The 27,745-nt window shown below is 46.5% G+C and overlaps 1 protein-coding gene across 1 annotated transcript in view; it reads right to left on the bottom strand.

The window, feature by feature from the left end:
* Positions 1-4,995: 4,995 nt before the first annotated feature.
* The window catches only part of aak1a (AP2 associated kinase 1a), a gene marked incomplete at its 3' end in the record, with an annotated part of 57,286 nt that continues 34,536 nt past the window's right edge, over positions 4,996-27,745 (bottom strand). Inside the window, exons 12-18 of the mRNA XM_080852164.1 lie at positions 23,883-24,064; positions 23,146-23,342; positions 22,674-22,817; positions 18,419-18,553; positions 17,980-18,105; positions 5,833-6,140; positions 4,996-5,634 (exon numbers count right to left, since the gene is read on the bottom strand). Coding sequence (XP_080708290.1) covers positions 4,996-5,634; positions 5,833-6,140; positions 17,980-18,105; positions 18,419-18,553; positions 22,674-22,817; positions 23,146-23,342; positions 23,883-24,064 — 1,731 coding nt within the window. The remainder of the gene's footprint in view (positions 5,635-5,832; positions 6,141-17,979; positions 18,106-18,418; positions 18,554-22,673; positions 22,818-23,145; positions 23,343-23,882; positions 24,065-27,745) is intronic.

Raw genomic sequence — 27,745 nt, 5'->3', positions numbered from 1 at the left:
TTTAGAAAACTTCAGAGACAAGTTTAGCCAGTTCTTTCTGTCTAACAAGCAACTGGTGCCAAGAGCAAGTAACAACTGGAGAAACACTTACCACTCTCTTTAAGCTCCACAGCAATCTCAGTGAGCTCCAAACTGACAACAATAAGCTTCTTCCTCACAGCAAGAAGATACGTGTGAATGACACAGCGTGAGGTTCCTGGTCCCCTGGAAGAGGCTATCCTAAAGATTGGCTACAGGGGGAAATAACACACACACGCACGAGTCTCTTGTTTGAGCAGCCTCAGGTTACCGCCCACTCCGTGGCTACCAGGAAGTTACCTGGCATTCCCTGCCGAAAGAAGAGGGAGGAGACAATAGCACCTCAGAGCATGGCTATGGGGACGCATAATGAGCTGAGAACAAGCACGTACACAATAACGCAGCTGGACCAGGGACAGAAATGAGTCATGGGAGAGAAAGGGACAAAGGTGCACACCTGTAGATACTGTCTGTGATAATGGGCTGGACTGCTGAGAAAGCCTGCACCAGGAAATGAAGGCTTTATGATAAAACATAATCGTCTGAAAGTGTGGATGATGATAGGATTGCTCGTAAGTGCAGTTGCACACTACCTGTTAGAATTCAGGTTAAAGTCACAAGGCTGTCCTGTCCAATGATAGAAATATCGATTCAGTGGATTCATGTTTTCCTCAGTAACAAACATGTAGCACTTCAGAATTAGTGACTCTATTTTGAAAACCTTACTTGAGGATCTATGAATGTTATGGTTTACTCCACTGGTTATTATCCAGCACATCAAACACACAAATGAATAAACAGATACACTGATGCTTTTCTATCCATCTTTATAACTAATGAATGAGTCAAAATGGCTGCTGATGCCAGCCCTGTAAGGGTGGAACTCCTCAAAGCTATGGAGCCGTCTCCCATGAACTGATATATGGGCCATTCTACCGAATTCGTGTAATATGCAGTCCCTCAACAATAAAAACTATTTACAAAACAATTAGGTATTTAGGCATAGGTATTTAATTAGAAAATGTTATGGTCTATATAAACCCAATGCATTACATGAGATAGTGATAAGCTAAATATATACAAAATCATCATTTATAGGGTACTTTCTATTGGGAAGTAGCTGTCCCCAACCCTGACATCTAAATTTCAATGCCTTTAAATAACACTTTTCAATTTTTTTAGATTTTTTTCAATGATTTAATTTCAAAGGTCTTTATGATTGGGTTGAAACAGAACTTGGAATATTTAGATTTATTGTGGGTTTAATTTTTAAATCAATTTACTATACTCAAAAAATCATGTCCCTAGTTTTCATGTCACTACCGAAACACAAGAGTTTTAGTCCATTGGCTGAGCCTGTGTTTTAGCCACGACTCTGCATTTTTGACCATGCAGTGACACTGCATCTCTGTCCCTCATGGTTGAATGGTAAGTAGCTAAATCCCATAGTTTTTGTATAAATGTGTTCCAAAGTCTGAAAATCGACGTGTAACCTTAAGAATTGTCACTACCGAAACGCATGTTTTCTTCAATTAAGTAAACCTTTTGGGGTTTCATGGAAAATCTTATGTTTGTATGTGTGTTCACCTCTTCAAAGATGTGTTTGAAAGCCGTGTGCTTGCTAGAATTCTTTATTTATGCTTAAAGTTAGCTAGAATTGTCACTACCGAAACAGTCACTACCGAAACATATGGTAGTGACCAGATGCTTTGGGTAGTGACAAAATTAAATGGTAAGTAGTTCAATCCCATAATTTTTAAATAAATGTGTTGTGTGGACTAAAGGGCGGCCCAGAGCACCTTTTGGATGATTTTGGGAGAGAAATGAATATCCATCCAACAGGGCAGTCACTACCGAAACAGTGCAGTCACTACCGAAACAGATAAATTGAACTTGAAAATTTGGTAAAAAATTCATTTCTATGGATTTCATTGTGAAAACCTTCAAGAAATATTTGTAAAAATACACTTCAGAGAAGGGAAGGAAACACAATCTGAACAGGTCAATAATAATACTTTTTTACTATAGTAAATGTGATGTTTCGGTAGTGACAATTTTTGGAAGAGGAAAAACATTCCGACACATTCTGAAAATACAATATAAAACTTGACTGTTCTTTTACTAGATATGTGTACTTTAGATATGGTACAATATACATACGGACAAAGTTTTGGGAATAAACCATAAAAAAAATCAAAATATATCCGACATGACTTTGCATCAATTCGGTAGAATGGCCCATATACACATCAGGCCGCAGTTCACAGAATTAAAACAAATTAAAAAGACACCACACTGGTTGTTGTACATTCAATGATTCAGATTTATTATTTTCATTCTGCACAACATTAAATCATGACGAGTGTTTCAAACGTGTGCCGTACATACAAGTGCTTTGGATTACTCAAGTATTCTGATGGGGTGAGTGCCTTACAACAAAGGCTGCAGCAAAGACTACACTCACCTTGGTCACAGTGTGGCGTCTACATACACGTGACTAAAGACTTGGGACACGCCATAAGGACAATACTTCCTCCTTGACAGGTTTGACATGTAGGCTACGGTCAATGCTTTCGCACAAAGGTTATGAGAACAGCCTAGAGGAGAGATGGGCGGCTGTTGAGTTTGGATCTTTTCCTCATCTCTTTCCATGACGTGGGAACTCAACATCTCAATACTTTGCATACAGGGATTTCCAAATGAATAATCCCACAGTTGGTTTAAAAAAAAAAAAAAATATATCACATTTGAAAGTAAATGTGAAATGTCTGTCAGATAGCAGGGTCAATATTCGCATGACTGTGTGAACCAGTGTCCAAAGTGAACAAAAAAAAAAACCCACTTCATTTAGTATACTGTCCAGTCTCTCCATGCACTCCATACTTGAAGAAGAGGAAAGGGGAGATGAGTCCAGATGTAGTGAAACCCACAGCCATTGAAACTGCAGACTAATGAGGCTTACGTTTTCTCAAACTCATGTGGGGGGATGGCTTCCAGCACTCAAGAGAAATGCAACAAACATTCCATAGGAAAGAACGAAAGAATCAATGATTGCTGCCAGTCTCTGGTGTGAAAGATTCAATGATTGCTGCCAGTCTTTTGTGTGAACATGCTGATAAGGGAGTTATGTGGTCTGTTAACTTCGACATCCTTTTAGACATGGCAGCCGATACTTGATACTTCAGGTCTGTGGAGTCTTGGTCTGCTATAACAAAGACACTGACAAATGACATACAAGAGAGGACATTCTAGAAACAATGATATTAACTACGGAACGATATGACTCACTCTAAGAAAACAACCCAAACAAAACAAGAAAAAGAAATCAGAGCAGATGTCATGCTAGAATAAGATTCATCCGATACCAGTTTACAGATATACACCATATAGGGATCAGCGATTCGCTTCCTGGAGGAGTAATGGAAACAGCCTTTCCTTAAATGTCAAGCTCCATGTGCTTTCAAGACGTCTCTTTCACAAGGCAGGTAAATGATCTCTCCGACACAGCCTCCTGTCAGTTTAATTGCAATGTAAACTACAGAGCACACGCAAAGACAGGAGTATGTCCTAAATAAACAGGGGTAACACACGTAAGGACTTAATCGCAGGTTAATGGTAGTTAAAAAAAACAAAAACACATGATTGTCAATAAATGATAAATTAAAATGATACATACACATACCCAAACATTCATCACACAAAAATCTTGCAACCATAATGATAATGATACATCCTATTTCAATACCTTACTGATAACATACACTAATGGGAGTGGGAAATTGCACAAGGAAAACTCAACATAGGAAATCATTTGAATCTCCGACCCCAACATACAATTCAAGAGTCCAGTACTTGTGCAATGAATTATCCAGCATCTATACAATCATAATGGCCCCAGACGTAAGTCTAAAAGACCGTGTCATTCAAAAATCATTTTAAACTCTTCTGTGCTCTTGAGCGGTAGTGCTTAAAGAGGCATTGTGATGCCAAACCCAGAGCGATTGGAAGGAAAGATACAGGAAACATTGAATACACACACAGAGAAAGTAAAGATACAGGAAACATTGAATACGCACACAGAGAAAGCCTTTTACATCTTGAGATGCCGACTCGTAAGACGCAGAGTCAACGTAACGCGGATGAAAAGGAACTGATGTGAAAGAGGGACGGTTCCAGCAGCCTGGGATGATGGTTTCTTGGTTCACCTCAAGAGGGCACCAGACTCCTCAACAGTCTTTTTTTTACAACAAACCAACCCCCCCCCTCCCCCTCCCGCTTTTATTTAAGGCACACAATGAAAAAGAAAAGAGAGAAACTAACAACCCTCAACGGTTCCAGACTGCAACACCTAGACGCTAGCTAAGCACCACTGTAGGATGGGTGTCTACTGATCATGGCTGACAGTCATCTATAGTGAGCTGAGGTAGGCAGAAAGAACGCTCCAAACGGACAGACAGCCTGTCAGTACCAGCGAGGGGGGGATGGAACTTCATGACAGTGACATCATCCCATCTTAATTAGTGTCATGAAGCTTGAGACAGCTCATAAGAAAAGCCAGCTGATAGCAAAGCACTGTCATTCAACATGACAGGCACAAAGAGTTGACTGTTCAAGACAGCATAGAAACAGGAGGCTGCTACACAGTTTGACACTAGAGGGCAGTAGAGAGCCTGAAAGCAATCGACTGTGGTGGAGCTGGCCCTGATATGGCGTGGATTCAGATCCTCCCTGGAGCCTGTGGCTATGTGAGGGGGGGGGTATGTGTTACTCAGGGGTGTATGGATGTGATGTATATTCTTATATGCATGCTTAAGAACTGCTTATGCCTTTGAGGTGATAGAGAAATGAACTAAGACAGTGTGAGATGGATGAGAAGTCATTGTAGCCTTGAAGTTGGAGTGTGGAGAATCTAGTGTCTCCTTCAGCGTAGTGCACTCGGGAGGCCACCAGGGGGCATGAAGGCAAGGAGCAGCACGATCAGGGCTTCTCCTGACGGCCCCTCAGGTGGAAGGGGGCAGAGATGAAGGGGTCAACCGCTCCTCCGCCGCCCCCCTCAGATCCCCAGGAGTTTGGGGGAACCTTGGAGGCCGACGGGGATGCAGACGGATTAGAAGACTGCAGGGACGCCGAGGCCTCGTAGTGTCTGGAGTACTTGGCGAGAGCCTGCGGCCGGAAGGGTTGCTGGGCTACCTGGCCAAAGATGGCTGCCTCGTGACCACCGGGGGGCATGACGACCAGGTGAGGGCTGTGTTGCGGCGGGGTCCTGGACTGGGGGGGCATGACGACCAGGTGAGGGCTGTGTTGCGGCGGGGTCCTGGACTGGGGGGGCGTCCCTGTGAAGGGCTCCTTCTTTCTGCCAAAGGGGGCCTGGAGGAAGACGTCGGAGTGTTGTGCGGTCGGAGCATGGAGCCGGGGGAAGGGGGCCTTGGCAAACACATCAGCTTCCTCCTCCACTGCCACCGAGTCCATCTCTCTCCCCCTGCTCTCCTCCTGTCCAGCCCGGAACGGGGCGCTGGAGAAAGGGTCGGCGTCCTGATCGGTGTCTGCATGGGGCAAGGCTTGCTGGGCGGCTGGCGGAGCAGGGGTGTGGTTGAGGGCATCTATGGACTGGGGGGGCTGCGGGGTGTAGAGGGCAGGTTGAGGGGGTACCGTAGGGGTGTGGAGGGTAGGTTGAGGGGGTACCTGCAGGGTGTAGAGGCCAGGTTGAGGGGGTACCTGCGGGGTGTGGAGGGCAGGTTGAGGGGGTACCGTAGGGGTGTAGAGGGCAGGTTGAGGGGGTACCGTAGGGGTGTGGAGTGCAGGTTGAGGGGGTACCTGCGGGGTGTAGAGGGCAGGTTGAGGGGGTACCGTAGGGGAGTGGGCAAGGCGTTGGCTCTTCTCATCTTCCTCATCCTCCGAGTCTTGCAGGAGAGGCTGGGAGCCACTGAGGTCGAGGGCACTCGCCTCCATCTCCATCTCCCTCATGACCCGCAACTCCCTCTCTTCACTCGACTCCTCTTCTATCTCCTCCTCCTCCTCCTCTTCCTCACTCGAGTGAAGGCAGTGATCCACACCATCCTCCATGGCAGAGGGCTCTACCCCCTCCCCAAGCACACGGTAGCCATTACTCTCTCCTTGCAAATCTGAGCACAGGAGACAGACAATAAGAGAGATAGGGAGAGAGAGGGGGGGGGGGAGAGAGAACAATGAGATTTATATGGGGTCACATGTCTTTAACTCCGCAAATGAGCACCATGCGGTTATCTTGTGACAGTGCCTGAACAATGGCAGTGATTTTACAAGAGTAAATAATAAAGAAACATCAAGGGCGGGGGGAAAAAAAACATCCACAAAAGCAAGAGGAAACGCCAACAAGCTAGCAACATGCCAGCAACAACAGGTATGTCATGTCACCTCTACAACAGAGAACCACAAATACTCACAGCACTACAGTCAACAAACACCTACTCATCACAAAACACACACGACTACATTACAAACCTTGTTTCCAGAACTAACAAGGACACACAACACTTCCCATCATGGTTAGGTTTCTTACTAATCCCAAGGTCCCAGTGTGTGGGAGCTTTGTGTGCTGTGTGTGTGTGTGTGTGTGTGTGTTTACTCATGTGGGTGTATGCAATTAGGTTGGCGTGAGATTAGTTGAGTAAATAGTTAACAGAAAACCATGGAAACAAGGTAGAGCAGTGAGAGCGAGACGAAACGACTTGAGACAAGACAGAGGTTAAAGCTTTAATGCCCTTTGAAATACCGGCCGTCAAAACATCCTGAAGCCCTCGCTTTCAAATCAAAAACTCACTTTCTGCTTCCAGCTTTGGCTTCCCTCTGCTGTGAGATGGGGCAAACCCAGTGGTGTAGTGGTTTCTGGAGAAGTGGGTATACTCTTAATTTTGTAACTTTTTAAGCAGCCCATACAGCACAGGATAAACACCCTGTTTTGAGAAGTGGGTATATGCAATGCTGACTAAAAAAAGAAGTGGGTATACACAGTATACCTGCATATACCCTGGACTACACCACTGGGAAAACCCCAGGATTCAGTCTTTCCCTCACATACGTACCAGAGCGCACTGGTGGTGGCCAAAGGCTGTAACACCAGGCTAAATCCTGAAAAGTGAGGCTTAGGATGTGTTGACAGCTGGATAGGAGCAGGGCTTGACGGGATGGAGAGGACATAACTCAGTCGAAGAGCAGAAGAAACAGGGGCAGTCTTACCTTACAGAAACGCAGTGGGCGGGAGGCTCAAGAAAGCAGAGGGGGTCAGAGGTGGCCATGGTAAGGCCACTGTACTCCACGGCTGGGGGACTCTGGGGTGCCAGAAGGCAACACAGCCACACAGCACGTGGATAGGGGAGTAGGTGACACAGCCTCACAGTACGTGGATAGGGGAGTAGGTGACACAGCCTCACAGTACGTGGGTAGGTGTGTAGGTGTGTAGGTGTGTAGATGTTTTATATAAGACAGGGCACATCGTGGTCGAATGAAACAACGTCAACCGGCCTTCACTCATACGTCTCTTTTAATGGTTGGAAACATTGGGGTGGGGTGTGAATATAGGGCTGCAGGGCGAGGGGGGTGATAGAGTGTTAAAATGTGCAGTGTCATACTAATCTTTGACAGAAGAGTTAGAGAAAATAGAGAGTGAGTGTGTGTGTGTGTTTATAGAACTGATTGAACCAGAAGTGTTACTTGTGAGGTCGGGTTGCATGAAGTAAAGGAGACACAGTTTGATTTGTCATGGCATATGATGAAGTTAACAGTCAGTAACACAAGCATGTGCTTGGAGTGTGAGCAGTCAGTAACACAAGCGTTTGCTAGAAGTGCGAGACGTCAATAACATGAGAGTGTTCTAGAAGTGTGAGCAGTCAATAACATGATAGCATTCTAGAAGTGTGAGCAGTCAATAACATGAGTGTTCTAGAAGTGCGAGTAGTCAATAACATGAGAGTGTTCTAGAAGTGCGAGTAGTCAATAACATGAGTGTTCTAGAAGTGTGAGCAGTCAATAACATGAGAGTGTTCTAGAAGTGTGAGCATTCAATAACATGAGAGTGTTCTAGAAGTGCGAGTAGTCAATAACATGAGAGTGTTCTAGAAGTGCGAGCAGTCAATAACATGAGAGTGTTCTAGAAGTGCGAGCAGTCAATAACATGAGTGTTCTAGAAGTGCGAGCAGTCAATAACATGAGAGCGTTCTAGAAGTGCGAGCAGTCAATAACATGAGTGTTCTAGAAGTGTGAGCAGTCAATAACATGAGAGTGTTCTAGAAGTGCGAGTAGTCAATAACATGAGTGTTCTAGAAGTGTAAGCAGTCAATAACATGAGAGTGTTCTAGAAGTGCGAGCAATCAATAACATGAGAGCGTTCTAGAAGTGCGAGCAGTCATTAACACATGAGTGTTCTAGAAGTGCGAGCAGTCAATAACATGAGAGCGTTCTAGAAGTGCGAGCAGTCATTAACACAAGAGTGTTCTAGAAGTGCGAGCAGTCAATAACATGAGAGCGTTCTAGAAGTGCAAGGAGTCTGAGGTAAAGCTGCCTGGTGTCAGGACGCCACCAACACCTAAAAGCAACAGAAGCCTGCTGGAGACACTTGGTATGTTCACATTTACAAGTTTATTTTTTCATCTCTTCCCCCCCCTCCCCACATTTCAACTCATTTGAATCATTTCATAAAAATAGAAGATACACACTAATACATCTTTGCTTCAACAAAGCACATGAACAAGGAACTCCAAACATATCCACCCATTTGTCCTCAGACTTAAATGTTTATCATCATCATCATCATCATCATTAAGTATCATTATTACTTCGCCGTCTTCCATACACACTGGGATATATGTATGTATATATGATATATGTATAAGTAAAACTATCGGCAAGGCTAGTTTACTTCAAAACAGCACACTTGGGGAAGGGGTCATTTGAAGCACTACAGTAAATTTGCATAGGTTAGCCACACTATGAATCTGCGTTCAGCATAAACTGTACAACATGTTGGGGGAGGGACAAGGGTAAGAGGGGTTGTGCGAGAGAGGACAGGAGAGAGGAGAGAGGAGGGGGGAGGGGGGTGGTGAGGGGGTAGCCATCAACAGAAGCTCAGCAACTCACATCTTGTCTGAGTCATGTCTCTACAGCAAACACATGGCTTCTATACACAAGCCAATAATACAAACCAGGAGTTGTTCAAGACCGCCATTTGAAGCATACCACGCTCAATTTAGTACGCACTCGATTTCGAGTACAGTTTATTCCCCATTAGTATCGCGTTCATTTGCATTGTAACTCCAGTATGTGCAAGTAAGTATGCGCCTGAATACTCTGCATATGGTCCAATTTTCCATTGTGGTGATTATGCTTTGTTTTAAAATAAACTTTGGTTTCACATTTCATAGACAATGCTAAAGTCATTTCATTTACACATGTTCATTTTAGGTCCACAAAACAACAGAAAACACTCCAAATGTCTCCATCCCAGCAGGTTGTCGGAGGGCCTTGAATGGACTAGCAGCTTATGAACAAGACAAGTGTGATTTCAAATGCCCTGTCTGACCACTCTGGATATGTCCCTATACTTACACACATGGGAGAGATCTATGGCCAAGTATGGAGCAATAACGGATGCAAAGATATGCTCTCTATTATACTGTCTGACCACTCTGGATATGTCCCTATACTTACACACATGGTAGAGCTCTATGGCCTAGTATGGAGTAATAACGGATGCAAAGATATGCTCTCTACTATCCCCTCCTCATTCTCCCGTGGCCTATCGGTAGGAATGGGAAGAAGGAGAAAAACAGTGACGTCAGGAAGAAAGCTTCCGTCATGAGCCCTGTCAGTGGAAGAAGGGGTGGGGTGGGGGGGGGATGAGTGGGGCTCAAATGCCACAAGATCTTTAGAAAAATAAAACAGTTCAGGACATCAAAAGTGACTACACTGAAATGCTCCATTCTTTCTCCAGGAAAATAACTCACAAGCCAGTACTGTATGGATGGTTGTATTTTTGGGGAATGAAGCCGAGTTTGGACCCAACAGAAATAGTCAGACACAGTCAATACGCCTCGTCGTCTGGCGAAGAGAATCTTGCCTTAGCTCATCCCAGGGTCAGTCGCTATGGAGACAACTGGTTCCTCGCCTGTCATGGGATCATCTCGGTCACATGTCTGACACATGACCATATCCGACGTCCTTGCATGGTGGCTTTAAAAGTACGGCCCAAAGGAGAGCCATTCAGACCAAAGCATGCTCTACACTGCAAAAATGCTTTTTTAACCTAGTGTTATTACTCTTATATTGAGATGAAAAAATCTAGTTGGTCTTGTTTCTAGCTAAATTGTACTTACCTAGTGCTTTCTTTTAAGGTTATTTTTGCCTATTTCAAGCAAATATTCCTCTTTTTAAGAAATCTTAACAAGCCAAATTTGCTTAACGCACTGGCAGCCAAATGTGCTTGTTTTAGCAGGATTTTGCTTAAAACAAGCAAATTTGGCTGCCAGTGCGTTAAGCAAGTTTGGCTTGTTAAGATTTCTTAAAATAAGTAATATTTGCTTGAAATAGGCAAAAATAACCTTAAAAGAAAGCACTAGGTAAGTACAATTTAGCTAGAAACAAGACCAACTAGATTTTTTCATCTCAATATAAGAGTAATAACACTAGGTTAAAAAAGCATTTTTGCAGTGTATGCCTATCAACTAAATCTCACGGTTTGTTGGTTTAACTTCAACAAACCTGAAATCCTCACATAACCACAACGCTACAACTCTGTTGTGTCCGACCAAGGAAAGGTATGCTTCAGATAGAAGTTAAAGCTAAGGAATGACTGACTTGCTGACTGCTTGACCTACCATTTGCAGGCCAAATTAGCGGCGAGATGGCTAACTCTAGTGCATCCTGCTTCAATGATCAAAAATTTGAGTTGTATTCTCAGGTGTGCATAATTAGCGTCAAAAATCAACCACATTTTCAAGAGAAAGAACAGAGTGAGAAAAGACGACGATGGCCGACTGACACATCATCTTTGCAACCCAAAATAATATTATTTTCCATGAAGAAAGAAAAAAATATATATACGATTATATATTTCCTTTGACACTTCATACATTCATTCTAAAGCACCACAACACATACATGTATTCATCACATGATAAGACAACTTCTCATAGATATGCAACACTACTGGATTCGACTTCTCCTCCTCAAAAAATGAAAAAGGAGGAATATTTTGAGTTTTGTACAGGAGAGTATTGACAACTTGCTGCCCACACCTCATGTTCATACAAACCATGAGGAAATGAAAGTGAACAGGCGGCAGCATCCAAAGCAGTGTAGGATATGTACAATGGAGACGCGACACACTTGCACACACACACACACACACACAGCAGGGTTGGAGTCTATGGACGAGTGCTAGACGAGCACTGAGAAGGAATGAGAGCGCAAACGACTGAATGAAGAGCCAAAACTGTCTACAAAGCCATACTGTTAGAGACAGACAGACAGACTCATTGCTTCCATACGTCCTTCTCTCAACCCCTAGTAATGGTATCCTATATACACCTCCATATGATAACGATGGAGGAGGAGACTTGAACTGTGTAGCTACACATGAAAAGCATCTACGAGAGCGAAAACTGCCCAGCCAATCAGGTCTCCACAAACTGCCCAGCCAATCAGGTCTCCACAAAACATCCAGGAAAACACTGTCACTGAATAGACCTTAAAAAAGGAGCACCCTTATTTATAACAACATATTACACCTGTGTTTTTGTCACACAGTATATCGTGCCCATGCAGAAGGCTGCTTATAACTAGATATCCGGCGGATGTCAGGCGGATATGTGCTGCAATTGTACAGTTGTTTGTCTAAGCCTGATTAAGACCAGCAGACTGCGATGACTGGTACACTGACAAACACAAACTGATAACGGAAACTTTGTGTGGGCCTGTCTAGATATGTGACCTTAATGAGACAGTTGGGGACACAACAACACATCTGGATATGTGACATTAGTGACACAGTGGGGACAACAACAACAACAGATCTGATACACACATTTATGTACAGGACGTGGAGAGACTAAAGAAATGAAAAAGCACGTAGCTCTAGTTCAAACCACATTAAAAGGGATAATTAAAACCACATAAATACAGTCTGGGAACACTGAGCAAGACAGCAAAATGATATTCACGCTCGGGACTCTCTGTCTTTCACAGCCCATGCACAGATGACGAGAGGAGGACAACGTAAACCGACACACAGATTGCACACAGCATACATCAGCCAGGCAACACACAGGCAGGCGAAGGGGGAGGGGGGGGAGAGCTCGGTGCAGCAGGCAGAAAGGGGGGCAATGGCAACCCAGCTTGGGAACCCACTCGGGACCGGGTCTGGGCCGCGTCTGGCACGGAACCGGATCCGCTCCCGAGTCAGCCCCTCCCTGGGGAGATGAATGGGTAACGAGACGAGAAGCAGCCAAGACCCGGACAGGACCGGCAGGTCCAACAGCACTAGTGGACATACAGGGGATTGATTCGATTGTGTGGGACCAATGCAGAAGTGTTGGATCTAGACAGCAGGAAAAGATGTGGAGAGAAGGGTGGGGACAACCACTATGCTACCCTTATAGCCTGTGGGCTGGGACATGTTTTTGAGAGTCTGTTGCTAAGGTGACACAAGGATGGGTGCCCCACCCTCCCACGACGGTCCCACAGTGATCCTGGGGGTGGGGCGATTGATTGCACAATGTCCCTTCACCTCTCGCGAGCCCAAGCCCCCAGGTCAAAGGTCAAACCCCGCCCCTAGCCCCCACCCCTTTCTCTCCCTCTACAGGTCGATGAGTTGGTCCACCAGCAGCAGGGGGCGGGGCAGACCGGGCAGACTGGTCTCTGAACTGCCACTGTTACTGCGCGAGTGACCACCTAGAGCATGCCGGAGAGAGAGAGGGAAGAGAGAGAGATACAGAGGGAAACAGAGAGAGAGAGAAAGAGCGGAGAGAGGGAAGAGAGAGAGATACAGAGGGAAACAGAGAGAGAGAGATGGAGAAGGAGAGAGAAAGAGAGGACAGAGAGAGAGATGGGGAGGGAGAGATACAGAGGGAAACAGAGAGAGAGAAAGAGAGAGGGGATGGAATATTCAGGGGGTAGACATTGAATGGAGGAAAAGAGTGGAAGAGAGATGGAGTGAGATGGAGCAAGAGGCACATAAGGAAAGGTTGAGAATGAGAGACATAGGGATGAGGGAGAGAGAGAGAAAGAGGTTGAGAATGAGAGACAGAGGGATGGAGGGAGAGAGAGAGAGAGAGAGAGGTCGAGAATGAGAGACAGAGGGATGGGGGAGAGAGTGGAAGAGTGATGGAGTGACACGGATAAATAGAGTTATAGTTTGTGAGGAGACCAAGACAAGAGAGACAGTGTGAGACGTAATAGGTGAATAATGTAGACAGCAGAGAAGAATAGAGATAAGAAAGAGGGATAGAGTAAAAAAAGAGAACAATAGAGATGAGAAAGAGGGATAGAGTAAAAAAAGAAAAGAACAGAGATGAGAAAGAGGGATAGAGTAAAAAAAGTGAAGGGGCAGAAAAAAAGAGAGAGTCAGAGTGAAATGGGGGTATAAGGAAGAAAGGTGGAAACAAAAAAAGGAAGAGAGGAAGAGAAAAGAAAAAAGCAAGTGAAAAGGGGTTAAATTTGACAAGCTACAGCTTTAAATGGGACAGTTTGCTGGATACAGGAGAAGTCCTCTCCACTATATATTCCATATTTCTCCACTAAACCAGTGAAGGAGCACAAGTCAGTGTTAAAATATGAACAAAGATTAGAAGGCCATTATATTTCAGATGTTCATGTCAGTACAGCCATAAATCTGCAACGTCACCTCTCAGTGATGGACACAATTTATTACTGATGCAGATGTTTCGGTTTTCTAAGCCTAGCCAGGAAAGCAGTACTGAGCCACAGCCAAGTAGCTATGCGGAGCAGCTTCTGCCTGTCTACTGCCATTTTAAAAACTATTTGTGTATCTTTAAACCACCATGAGGAACAAGTATGTTTGCCATCATTCATTCTTCATTCTGACACCCCTTCAATAGCTGAACATCCAGATGAGATGGTGGTGGTCTATATATCTTTAACCCGGTGTAGGTACGATGAAGATTTTTTTCTACAGAAAAGGCATTCGTTTCAGCTTGGAAGAGGAACTGAGTGTATGGAACATTTTGATTGGCTGGGGGTTGGCTCGAGGACAGGTGAGCTAGTAGCCCTCTGCGACCTTACCTTGGTTGGAGTTTTTGGAGATGAGGACGGGGATGGGGTCAAACTGGTCCTCCACGCCCTTCACCCCGCCCTCGGCCGTCTCAAAGCCAGAGATGAGGAAAGCAGAGTCTGCAGTAAGGGGATGGCGGAAGCGGGGGAGAGTTGAGAGGTGTGAGAAGAAGGGGGGAGAGGAGATAGAACGAGAGAACAGAAAGAGAGGAGATAAGGAGGAGAAAGTCAGAAGGACAGAATCAAAGGGAGAAAGAGAGAGAGGGAAGGAAATAGAGGGAGGGAGGGAGAGAGAGAGAGAGAGAGAGAGGGAGGGAGGGGGGAGAGAGAGAGGGAATAAGGGAGTGATGAGGGTAAGCCAAGGAGGGTAGATGGGGATGAAGAGGTGGATTAGCGGCAGCCAGAACAGGCGAAGTAAAAAGAACAGAAAAAAAGAAAATCAAGAAAATCAAGAGAATTGTGTTGTGATAAAAAGAAAAGCCGAGCAAAGCCAGAATGAGAGCTGAACTGCAAACCAAAGACTGAACTCCTAAAGGCACACGCATCCCAAGAACACTACATCAGGTTCAGCTCTCTGAACCATAGACCAAAGACTGAACTCCTAAAGGCACACGCATCCCAAGAACACTAGATCAGGTTCAGCTCTCTGAACCATAGACCAAAGACTGAACTCCTAAAGGCACACGCATCCCAAGAACACTACATCAGGTTCAGAGAGCTGAGCTGCAGACCAAAGACTAAACTCCTAAAGACACACGCATCCCAAGAACACTACATCAGGTTCAGCTCTCTGAACCATAGACCAAAGACTGAACTCCTAAAGGCACACGCATCCCAAGAACACTACATCAGGTTCAGAGAGCTGAGCTGCAGACCAAAGACTAAACTCCTAAAGGCACGTGCATCCCAAGAACACTAGATCAGGTTCAGCTCTCTGAACCATAGACCAAAGACTGAACTCCTAAAGGGACGCACATCCCAAGAACACGTGATCAGGTTCAGGGAGCTGAACTACAAACCAAAGACTGAACTGCACCTAAACGAACACGCATCCCAAGAACACTAGATCAGGTTAAGAAAGACAACATATTGCTTTTGTTTATTTTTAGCCCTCCTGAGTCAACTCTGAACCAGATCTACTAGCCAACCCTATTGCTACCTTCCAAATCATTTGCAGTCATCACAAAAAACGCTTCTGGAGAGTTCCGGAAGGTGTGCTGCAGAGTCAGTGAGTGGCAGCAGCTCTGATGAAGAGTGCGGACTGGGGGGGTGGGCTCTTTCTTACCCGCCGTAGCTGGCTGTCCTGGACCCATGGAGGCGGGGGCAAACTCGTCCAGACAGAGGGCACCTGCGGGGGGCCCAGGGGTGGCGGAGAGGGCAGGGCAGGAGAGAAGCGGAGCCGTGGGGTTAGAGGGGTGAGAGAGCAGAGAGCAGTCCAGCAAAGAGTCCTCTCCAGTCAACACATCTGGAGGGTGGAGGGAGGGAGGGAGGGAGGGAGAGAGAGATGAAGAGAGAGAAGTGAAGGAATGAAAGAAAGAGGCAGAGAGATAGAGAGAAAGTGAACGATCAGAGGATAGCGAGATTTGACAGGGCCAAGACAGTCACACCACAGGCAAGGTGGAGAGGTGGAGAGGTAGAGAGGTGGAGAGGCGGAGGGTGGGAGGGAAAACAGAAAAATGGAAAAAAGGAAAAAAGGAAGAATGAAGTGACATGTTAGATGTTAGAGCCCAAGTAGAAGAGAAAGCCTTGAGTTAAGGTCAAAGGTCAAAGGGTCTAACTGTGGAGATCTGCGGCAGCCCAAATCTCTGACATGCTGACCTCAACAGCATAGGAACTAGATAGTTCCCCAGTTTTTTTATTTACTTACTTTTGTTTGTTTGTTTTCTATTAATATATTGTATGTTGTTTACCCTGTGGGGGGTGGGGGTTTAGTTCATGTACACCAGATGATGAATGTAATTAATGTTCAGATATACTTTTGTCTTACTGCATGAATGTCTTGACTGCATAAATGGTGTCAATAAAAAATGTATGACAAAAAAAAAAAAGTCAAAGGGTCAGAGCTCAGTTTCTCAGACCTAATTACCGGACGGTGGATTAATGCCTAGGGAGCGATGAACCACTTCAGAAGCATTCCTCTTGTGTCAGATCATTTTTACAGACGAATAACACCACTGAAGCTTGCATGCTTAGTCCAATTATATCATAGCATGAGTGTAACATTAATAAATAATGCATCAGAGCATCACAGATAGATTACACTGTCTTTCCTGTGAAATAACACACACTGACACACACACACACACACACACACACACACACACACACACAGACACACACACACACACACACAGACACACACACACACACACACACACAACGCAGCACGGCTCGAAACAATCCACTTAAGTTTATCGAGGGCGTAACTACATATCAGATGCTATTTTTGAGCTTCCAAAAAGACGGGTGACTTTCACACCGCTATCAGATCACTGGCACGCCTGCCTGCCTGCCGTGTATGCTTTTTATACGGGAATGATGGCCAATGTAGGGATCAATAATGAGACAAGCTTGTCATGATGAAAGAGGAAGAGAGTTTGACAGAGAGAGAGAGAGAGACGAAGATGTATACCGTACTCATAGGACAAACCAGCTGCCCTTCTACCAAAGATGAGTTTGACAAAATAATAATTAACAAAGTAATTATACATAAAAATTAAAAAAAAAAACAGCATGCCAGGAAGCAGGGCAAATGAAGGACTGGCAGAGGTTCCTCGACACACTGTTCCCCCAACACAATCCATCCGCTGCAGTGACACTCAACCGTGTAACATACAACACACTGAAGCGATAACAATGGCTTCTGACAGGCCCTGCAGTCCCTAATGAACACTTACTGACAAGGAGACCGGACACAGGCAGACAAGGCTGTCAACAGTGCTAACCACCAGCCCACACCTCCCTCTGCCAACCCCCCCCCCCAAAACCGTGTATAACATTGTGACAAATGACCCCCCCCCCCACCCGTTTCAACACGGCACAATTCTCCAAGCGTTGAGGAAAAACGCATCTGACAGACGGCCCTGTGCGGCGGCCATGTTTGGTGAGTCATGAGGGAGAAGGTCATTGGGAGAGGACAGTGGGAGCCATAGTGACTGTGCAGCGCTGTGACATGACGTATGCCACCGCCTGGAGCATGACTTGACTCATGGATCAAGATCCAAGCCTCGGGTTGAGCTCCTGTATGGAGCTCATTCAGTGTCAAAAAAACAAACACACAAATGCACGTTTTCACAATCTGAAGTTTGGTACTTTTTGAAATATATAAACAAAAACCACGTTTCAAATAAAACAAATACATGAAAAACAACAATGTGTGTCGCAAATTCAAAGTGCCCCAGCTGTTTTCTGTTTGAAAGACAAACTCTGCATTTGCAGTGCACATCGTGTTTATTCGATGCTTGTATCCGGGCTCTGCAAACAAATCTGTTTGCTTTTTAGATCATTGTTTGTCTGGTTGCTTTTTGGCACTGGGTGAGCTCCATACTCCCACTGTTGAGAGCACCAGGGGGCATTCTGGGAGGAAAACAGACATAGGCTAGATACACACACACACACACACAGGGTTCAAGGCATGCTCTGGATACTCCGGCTGTGCCTAGGAGGCCCGGGCATGCAGAGGAAGGAGTCTGTGGTACTGACCGGGCAGGCTGGCTGCTGCTGCTGCTGCCTCTGAGTGCCTCTGAATCTGGGGTGCCTCGAGGCCCGGTATCAAGGACTGAATCTGGGGTGCTTCTAGGCCAGGAATCAAGGAGTCCACACTAGCAGCTGAGAGGTGGAGGGGGGGAGGGTGAGGAGGAAAGAGAGATAGAGAGAGAGGAACAAACGCTCAAATTGACATGGGGGAAAACAGAGCGCTCAGACCAAAATCTCCTTTGGCCATACAGCATCACCTTGTATGTGTGTGTGTGTGTGTGTGTGAGTGAGTGTGTGTGTAACTCCACAATTTCTGAGACACGTTTTGCTTTATGTATCAGAGGTCTGTGATTGAAAAAGACAACGGAGAGATGACAGAGTGAAAGAGAGAGAGAGAGAGAGAGAGAGAGAGAGAGAGAAAGGACCGCAAGGAGGGCGGGGTTACCGTTGCCGTTGGCCTCCACTGAGGTGCTGAAGGGGTCGGAGGTGAGGGGTAAAAGGTCAGGGAGCAGCAGGGCGGAGCAGGAGGAGGAGGTGCAGGTAGAGGGCTCTGGGGATTTCAGCCCCTCAATCAGCTTCTCTAAGAGTTCAGCCACACACAGCCAGCAAGGGAGGACAGGATAGAGGAGAAGAGGAGGATAAAGGAGAGGAGAAGAGGAGGAGGAGGAGAATAGGAGAGGAAAAAGGAGAGAATAAAGGAGGCGGAGAATAGAGGATAGAGAAGAGGAGGAGAGGATAGAGGAGAGAATAGAGGAGGAGAATAGAGGAGAGAGAAGAGGAGGAGAGGATAGAGGAGAGAATAGAGGAGGAGGAGAAGAGGAGAGAGAAGAGGAGGAGAGCATAGAAGAGAGAATAGAGGAGGAGGAGAATAGAGGAGAGTAGGAGAGGATAGAGGAGAGGAGGAGAACAGAGGAGAGGATAGAGGAGAACAGAAGAAAGGATAGAGGAGAGGAGGAGAATAGAGGAGAGGAGTGAACAGAACAGGACGGGAAATAAAAAAACATGTGGAGAAGAGAAAGACCATGAAGAAAGAAAGAAAGAAAGAAAGAAAATTAAGAAGGAAAAGAGGACAAAATGATGGGATAAAACAGAGGAAAAGAGAATGGAAAAGAGGGCAGGGAATAAAAGAGGGAAACAGCAGACAAAGAGGAGGAAGAGGAGGAAGAGGACATTAGACTGTAGGCAGAGAGTAGAAGAACAGGACAGGTGTGTCGAGAGACTAGCTCCTTTAGAAAAGGTTAGACAGTTTGATTGTGAGTTTCTCTCATCTCAACATGCACAATCTACATTCATTTGACAAACAAAATCATCTGATTAGTGATCCACATGACTCGCCTCTGACTTGGTCAGAAGTCCACAACAACGTCCACAAAAATGTCTCAAGCTCAGAACACACATGATCGTGTCATTTCACTCGAAAAAAGAACTACAGTGCCAGCACTGCCAGCTGGCAAGCAGGCAATACAACGAACAAACATGGCGGTGTTAGAATTAGTCAGAAGCAACCGCTCCTGCAGCAAGAGTGAGAAGGAACAAGAGGAGGAGTTCTAGTCGCCATGCCTGTCAGCAAGCCTCTAGGCACTCTATACGCGAGCGATTCCAAGCCATCCAGAGTAAGCCTCACGGCAAACACCAAACACCCTCACGGCCATTTCCCTTCCACTTATCCATGCAGTCTGCTGTAACCTCTAGTGAAGCAATAATGTGGCTTGTTAGGGTTTTCGGGGGTTGGAAAAAAAGAGAATTAGTGATCTCACAGTGTGCTTGGTGTGTGTGTGTGTGTGTTTATGTCCTGTGTGTCCTGTGTGTCCTGTGTGTCCTGCGTGTCCTGCGTGTCCTGCGTGTCCTGCGTGTCCTGCGTGTCCTGCGTGTCCTGTGTGTGTGTGTCTGTGTGTGTGTGTCTGTGTGTGTGTCTGTGTGTGTGTCTGTGTGTGTGTCTGTGTGTGTGTGTGTCTGTGTGTGTGTCTGTGTGTGTGTCTGTGTGTGTGTCTGTGTGTGTGTCTGTGTGTGTGTCTGTGTGTGTGTCTGTGTGTGTGTCTGTGTGTGTGTCTGTGTGTGTGTGTCTGTGTGTGTGTGTCTGTGTGTGTGTCTGTGTGTGTCTGTGTGTGTCTGTGTGTGTCTGTGTGTGTCTGTGTGTGTCTGTGTGTGTCTGTGTGTGTGTGTCTGTGTGTGTGTGTCTGTGTGTGTGAGTCTGTGTGTGTGAGTCTGTGTGTGTGAGTCTGTGTGTGTGAGTCTGTGTGTGTGAGTCTGTGTGTGTGTGTGTGTGTGTGTATATATGTGTGTATATGTGTGTGTGTGAGAGAGAGGACAATCCAGCCCCATGCGTGTGAGCGTGTCTGTTCTGTTGCCCCAGGTGATGGCGGTCACCGCGTATGGCATCATACTTACAGGTGAGGGCAGCTGATAGGAGAGAATAAGAGGGCAGAGTTGAAGGGGCAGGGGTGAGGGGTCAGGGTTCATGGGCCATGGCTCTCACGCAATGGCGCAGCAGATCTGGGGCTTTGACCCTTTCACTGGGGTGAAGAGAGTTCAAAGGTCAACACCAGTAGGCCGTACTCATGTGAACAGTCAATGTCCAGTTCAATATTGTGTCTTTTTTTGTGGGTGAATTTCTACAGACAAACTGAACATGTGGTTCAGTATTCACGTTTCAAATTCCTGTCACTGTGTACCTTGCAGTGGGTTTAGTCACAGTGCGCTTAAGTGATCCAGAAGCCTAAGCTTCCCTAAGTGGGAACAAAGAGATAAAAATAACAGACGTGTTCAAGAAGGAAGTCACTGCAGTGAGCTCCAAGGCTCTGCTCAACGGGTTTACCTGAAGTGTACTCACACTCGGCTCTGCCTGCTTGTGCGCATGCGTTTGTGTGTGTGTGTGTGTGTGTGTGTGTGTGTGTGTGTGTGTGTGTGTGTGTGTGTGTGTGTGTGTGTGTGTGTGTGCGCATCCTCAGATAGGATTACACTGACCCAGCCTGGCTTACGTAAGACCTGCGGCTCATTTTGATCTTCTTCATTCCCAAGACACCAGCAGCTAAAGGCCTCTGTTGCCCCTAACAACACGACCTCTTCAGCTATGTGAGAAGACAGAAGCCCATAGAGTGTGAAGAAGTGGGCGGGGCCGCCCAGGTGTCCATCACTTTTTGAGTGATGGCCAAGTTCAAGCCCTAAGCCCCCGCCCACTGAGGAGGACGGCAGCCAATCCACAGCCAGAACATCCCCCTCCGAGTTAGCCATCCCACAGCCAGAACATCCCCCTCCGAGTTAGCTCGCTCGCAATCCAATTAATAAAGACGCCCTCTTTGTCGCCAGGCAACGGCTAAGAGGAGAGGACACACGGAACGCCAGCCTGTGCGGAAGCACAGAGCAATGTGATGGAGATGCCCCCATCAGTCTCAATGGGACTCCAGGCCTGAATATAGGGGCTGCTTTAATGAATGAAAAAAATGAAATAAGATGAACCCATGTTGACCTTTAATCCATTCATATAAGCTACTGATACCCAGAATGGGATTATTAGATCTTTTATTCTGAACACAAATGAATCTCACTGAATAGGATTAAAAATCCCCCTTCGGGGGCACTGTGACGCAAGCAGTAGCCCCGACCACATTCGGGCTTGACGCCCATGGAGGACACGGGTTTGAATCCGGCCCGATGTCATTTCTCCTGTCCACTCCCCACCTCTTCCCCCTCTCATTTCCTGTCCCACTCTTCACCGCACTATCGATTAAAGGCAAAAAACAAAAGCCCCAAGAAATCCCCCTTCTACGTGGAGCCAGCATAGACCAAGGGAAACATAGGCACAAGGAAGCCATGGCTGTGTTGCATGGGAGGGACATAGGAGGCTTAGAGTTATTACCTCTTGATACTTGAGAGGGCAGTTATCAGTCAGGGGTAATATGCCTGGGTAATTAAGTGCAGGGTACATCTACGGGGCACTTTGCATGATGTCCCTTCAGTGAGCAGCGGAGAGATTACATAAAATAACTTGGGCCAGATGGATAATACGGGGGGGGGGGGGTGGGGGGGTATCTATGACATCAGAGACGGGTAATCAGAGAACATGCGGCGGGGCAGCTGGATGGAAGGGGGATCCCAAAGAGACGGGAGTATTTGATAACACTTGGGTGTTAAAACAGGTGTAGGACCACCCAGAGTGCTGGGCCTTAGACCCGTTCTCAGAGCGTTGGGCTTTAGACCCGTGGTCAGAGCGTTGGGCTTTAGACCCGTGGTCAGAGGGTTGGGCCTTAGACCCGTGGTCAGAGCGTTGGGCCTTAGACCCGTGGTCAAAGCGTTGGGCCTTAGACCCGTGGTCAGAGCGTTGGGCCTTAGACCCGTGGTCAGAGCGTTGGGCCTTAGACCCGTTGTCAGAGCATTAATACCTCTCAGAGTTTGGGAAACATCCGGAAAAAAGGGTTCAAGGAAACCCAGCTGGGAAAAGGGCTCAAGGAAGGGGAAGTGGGCGAGGAGAGGAGAGGACAACAATGAGAGCGAGACAGGAAGTTCCTTCTACGAGGACCATATATGGGGAATAGCAGCCTGGCATTCCTGCCACATAGCAGAGGCCCAGCCAAGAGTCAAGGCACCAGCTGTCATGTCCATGTCAAATCATCGCCATGGCCTTCGGAGTGGTCGCCATGGCGTTCGGAGGCGGAGGGAGGCTGAGGGAGGCTGATGGAGGCTGACAGAGAGGGAGAGCTTACCTGTGCTTTGGGGGAAGCCCATGGAGGGGCCTAGGGCATTTGTCACAGGCTGCAGGCCAGGGATGAGGCGCTCAGGCTCCACAGGATTGCCTAGGACAAGAGCAGTCACGGAGTTCAGACCACACACTGTACTGCAAGAGATATCTACGTGAGGAAAACAATTCAAAAGAAAGCGTTCCAAAAGTGTTAATATATAATTGGTAAAATTATTACATCATCAGGTTTTTATTTCATTTTTGATGGGGTTAAGTGGAAAAAGATCTTACATTACTGGGTTCTGTAAAAATTTAAGTAACATAATAACTCCTCATAGTATAATCATTTATCACATTATTCTAAAAATATTGGTAAATTATTTGTTTATTTCATGATTGGGTTTTATTATATTTAAGGTGCTTAAAAATGACACTATTGAGAATATTTACTTTATTGGGAAATCCTTATTGCATTCCCATGTTCCAACAAGGCTTACCATCCGCTAGCTTGGCAAAGTCCTTGTTGAGCAGCTCCTCGGCGGTGAGTTTGGAGAAGTTGTCGTCTCCGAAGGGGTTCCAGGAGGACTGGGGCCCTGGGGCTGCGGAGGGGGCAGAGGGGGCGCTGCCATCCGCAGGCTGGTACACACTCTGCTGGGAGGAGCGCGGAGAGCCTGAGGGGGTGGTGCTGGCTGACCTAGAGAACAGAATCAAAGACATACAGACAGACATACAGACAGACAGACACACACACACAGACACAAAGACAGACACACACACACACACACACACACACACACACACACACACACACACACACACGCAATTTAAAACATTAGTACTGAAACATGTTCATAGAATGGCAGAAATAGCTGTGGTGGAATATACTGAAATGCTTTGAAGTGGTTTCAGTTGATTCAACATTCTGTGTGTGCCTGCGTGCCTGTGTGCCTGTGTGTGTGTGTGTGTGTGTGCGTGTGTGTGTGTGTGTGTGTACTGGAGTCTGCGTGAGCGGGTGCAGTGTAGCACATGTCTATAAAGACTGTGGGCAGCAATGTTTTAGCAATGTGTCTGTGCATGCAACGTGTATACGTGGGTGGGTGCATTTGTGTGTGTACGTATGTGTGTGCATTTGTGTGTGTACGTATGTGTGTGCATTTGTTTGTGTACGTATGTAAGTGTGTGTGTGTGTGTGTGTGTGTGTGTGTGTCAATGTATATCTCAAACTGGGGCTCACTTGGACTTGTTGAGGCTTGCCCCGGCTGCGGCTGCTTGGAGCAGCTGGGTGGACGTGCTGACAGGAACACCAAACACGGCGCTGTGCGTCACGTCACTCAGGATGCGCCGGTGGCCAGACTTGGGGGCCGACTTCGGGGAGTTGGGGGGCGTCAGAGAACCTACCTTATGTACCATACGGCCCTGGGGATGGATACAGTGGAAGAACAGAGAATGACAGAGAGAGAGAGGGGGGAGAGAGAGAGAGAGAGAGAGAGAGAGAGAGAGAGGGAGAGGGGGGGGAGAGAGAGGGAGAGAGGGGGAAGAGAGAGAGAGAGAGGGGGGAGAGGGAAATAGAGAGAGAGATAGAGAGAGAGAGGGAGAGGGAGAGAGAGAGATTGTTTTTAACTGGCACAGGAGCACATAGAAACTTGTCGAAGTTGAGGAGAGTTCAAGAGAATAATCAACTCAGAACACATGCAATGATTGGAGAGGAGAGAAAAGCAATCAATCAAATCTATACCAGAGGATTGATTTGTGACAGAAAAATAAAATCATTTAATAATGAGCAGAAGTGCCAATCAGAGCCAGGTTTAAAAGAGTCAGTAGCTGGGTTTCCATCCAAATCCTGACTGGAAACACCTGAAATTCACATTACATCTTCTATTGCACATATACATGTAATGGGGGGGTTGAATTAACTCTCTATTCATGGTTTATTTGCATAAATTCACATTTGTAGCAATTGTATCAGGTGTTCCCGTTGAAGTTACCCTGATAACCTTCCGTTTTGATGCCACAGCTATTAAAAACTCCTCTTAATTAGGAGAGTGTCCAACGCAGCTGATGGAGACGTGCACCGATTCACAATTTGATTAGCCAAGTTTTGATGAATGCACAAAAGAGATGCCAATGAGTTCAATGGAAACCCTAGTAGTGTAATTACAGCAATATTACCCACAGGAATGATTGCTTGTATTGATTGCAGCTGCATGGATAACCTTTAATATAATATAATAATATAATATAATGACTTTTTACTTTCTATTGTCTTTCTAGTGTCCAGTTTTTCTTAGAAAAGCTCCCTTGCCCAGAATATCGGCATACCTATCTATCTCTACTCGAAGCACATCCGACTCACATCAATGTAACTACGTGTCTCATGACTGGCTAAATCAGGTGTGGTCAGCTAATGCCTCTGATAGGTTCATGCAGGGTAAAGGCATCCCATTGGACAGTAGGATTGAGTGCCATGGGCTTCAGGTGTTTAACAGACGTCCTTATGACTGTGCAGTCAATGGAAATGAGATGCCATATTAAGTTCATTAAAACTGTAATAGAGGAGTCAGGCGGAGATTTCCGGAAAGATAGGGAAAGCAGAGAGGTGAGATCAGACAAAGCCGGCGTTTTTGATTTTTTTTTTTTTGCGGCGGCAGGGGCGGTAGAGTCTGGGGGGCGTTGGTGGGGTTTACCATAGGGCCAAGGTCATCTTCCTGCTCAGGGGATGGGGACTGGGATGGGGTGACAGGGACTGTGTGGGCTGATGGATGATGCTGCTGATGCTGATGCTGCATGGGAGCCACTGGGGCAACAGGCTTCACTCTGGGCTGTACAGACACAGCTGCAGGAGCCGGAGCCATATTAGAGGGCTGTTGCTGTGGCTGCTGATGCTGATGCGTCACGAACGGATTCATCGTCTGTTGGTACGGCAACAAGTGACAGATATTCATCTGCTGTCCCATGCCCCGTATGTCATGTGCTGTGCCACCGTCCAGTGCTCTAACAGACACACAGGAGTGTTCTAACAGACACACAGGAGGGTTCTAACAGACACACAGGAGGGTTCTAACAGACACACAGGAGGGTTCTAACAGACACACAGGAGTGTTCTAACAGACACACAGGAGGGTTCTAACAGACACACAGGATAGTTCTAACAGACACACAGGAGTGTTCTAACAGACACACAGGAGGGTTCTAACAGACACACAGGAGGGTTCTAACAGACACACAGGAGTGTTCTAACAGACACACAGGAGGGTTCTAACAGACACACAGGAGGGTTCTAACAGACACACAGGAGGGTTCTAACAGACACACAGGAGGGTTCTAACAGACACACAGGAGGGTTCTAACAGACACACAGGAGGGTTCTAACAGACACACAGGAGGGTTCTAACAGACACACAGGAGTGTTCTAACGGACACACAGGAGTGTTCTAACAGACACACAGGAGGGTTCTAACGGACACACAGGAGTGTTCTAACAGACACACTGGAGGGTTCTAACAGACACACAGGAGGGTTCTAACAGACACACAGGAGGATTCACGGGTACACAGGCTTCAGCTGCAGGCCTCATTAGGCAACACCAGACACACACCTGCTGATCATGGGCCTTGTTCCTAATAGGGGATCTAGGCCTGTTTGTCCAAGTCCTACAGTTTTGTACTTTTATTTGGCTAGTTAACATTTTTAAAAGGGACCAAGATTTCCAAACAAATGTGCCAGCAAACTGCTCTGTGAGTAGTCAGCATATTATATTGGGTGATAAAGGCTTTTCAAACACAGTTTCAGAACAGGCATAATCTAATTACACTGCTCTGTTAAATCATAGGCCAGTATGATAACGGCGTCCGTATAAACCACAGACAGACAGACAAACAAGGCTAAAACACATTACAGACAAAATGTGCAAAACATGAAATGTGTACAGCAACCAAGGCACTCGAGAACCAAAGACAGTTCAGAAGATGAGATGTGTACAGCAACCAAGGCTCATGAGAAGAACCAAAGACAGTTCAGAAGATGAGATGTGTACAGCAACCAAGGCTCATGAGAAGAACCAAAGACAGTTCAGAAGATGAGATGTGTACAGCAACCAAGGCTCATGAGAAGAACCAAAGACAGTTCAGAAGATGAGATGTGTACAGCAACCAAGGCTCATGAGAAGAACCAAAGACAGTCAGAAGATGAGATGTGTACAGCAACCAAGGCTCATGAGAAGAACCAAAGACAGTCAGAAGATGAGATGTGTACAGCAACCAAGGCTCATGAGAAGAACCAAAGACAGTCAGAAGATGAGATGTGTACAGCAACCAAGGCTCATGAGAAGAACCAAAGACAGTCAGAAGATGAGATGTGTACAGCAACCAAGGCTCATGAGAAGAACCAAAGACAGTCAGAGATGTGTACAGCAACCAAGGCTCATGAGAAGAACCAAAGACAGTCAGAGATGTGTACAGCAACCAAGGCTCTCTCTAGACAGTCAGAAGTCAGAGAAAACAGAGTGCCTTCTACAGAGTCTTCCTCAGACAATGCAATTGGTGGTCTTAACCTGGTTAAAGGGCTGTTTATTACTTTCCCTAATGGTGCTGGCTGAGCAGAGGAGTGCTGTGACCTGCTGATGCTCGGAGGAGGACTGGGGGAGGAGGACTGGGGGAGGAGGAGGACTGGGGGAGGAGGAGGACCAGGGTAGGGGGAGGAGGACTGGGGGAGAAGGAGGAGGACCGGGGGAGGAGGAGGACTAGGGGAGGAGGAGGAGGACCGGGGGAGAAGGAGGAGGACCGGGGAAGGAGGAGGACTGGGGGAGGAGGAGGACCAGGGTAGGGGGAGGAGGACTGGGGGAGGAGGACTGGGTCACTGGAGAGGAGAGCGATTAAGTGCTGCCCTCTCAGCCACCGGTACTGGTCACTGAGCTGTCCTCTTGAGCGTGTGCAATTAGATCACTATCAGTACCACACAGGTCAACCACAAGTCTCACGCGATAAGATACCGCAGAGACTGTTCACTTGTTTAGTATTTGGAGCCTGCTCGTGTAACGCTTCCTCCTAAACACTAAAATATTAAATCCTTCTGTCGCACACACAGTAATTGGAAATGCCC

This window comes from Sprattus sprattus (genome assembly GCF_963457725.1).
Source record: "Sprattus sprattus genome assembly, chromosome: 15".
Taxonomy (NCBI): Eukaryota; Metazoa; Chordata; class Actinopteri; order Clupeiformes; family Clupeidae; genus Sprattus; species Sprattus sprattus.
The sequence above is the reverse complement of the archived record's forward strand: the minus strand, read 5'-3'. Positions and strand labels throughout refer to the sequence as shown.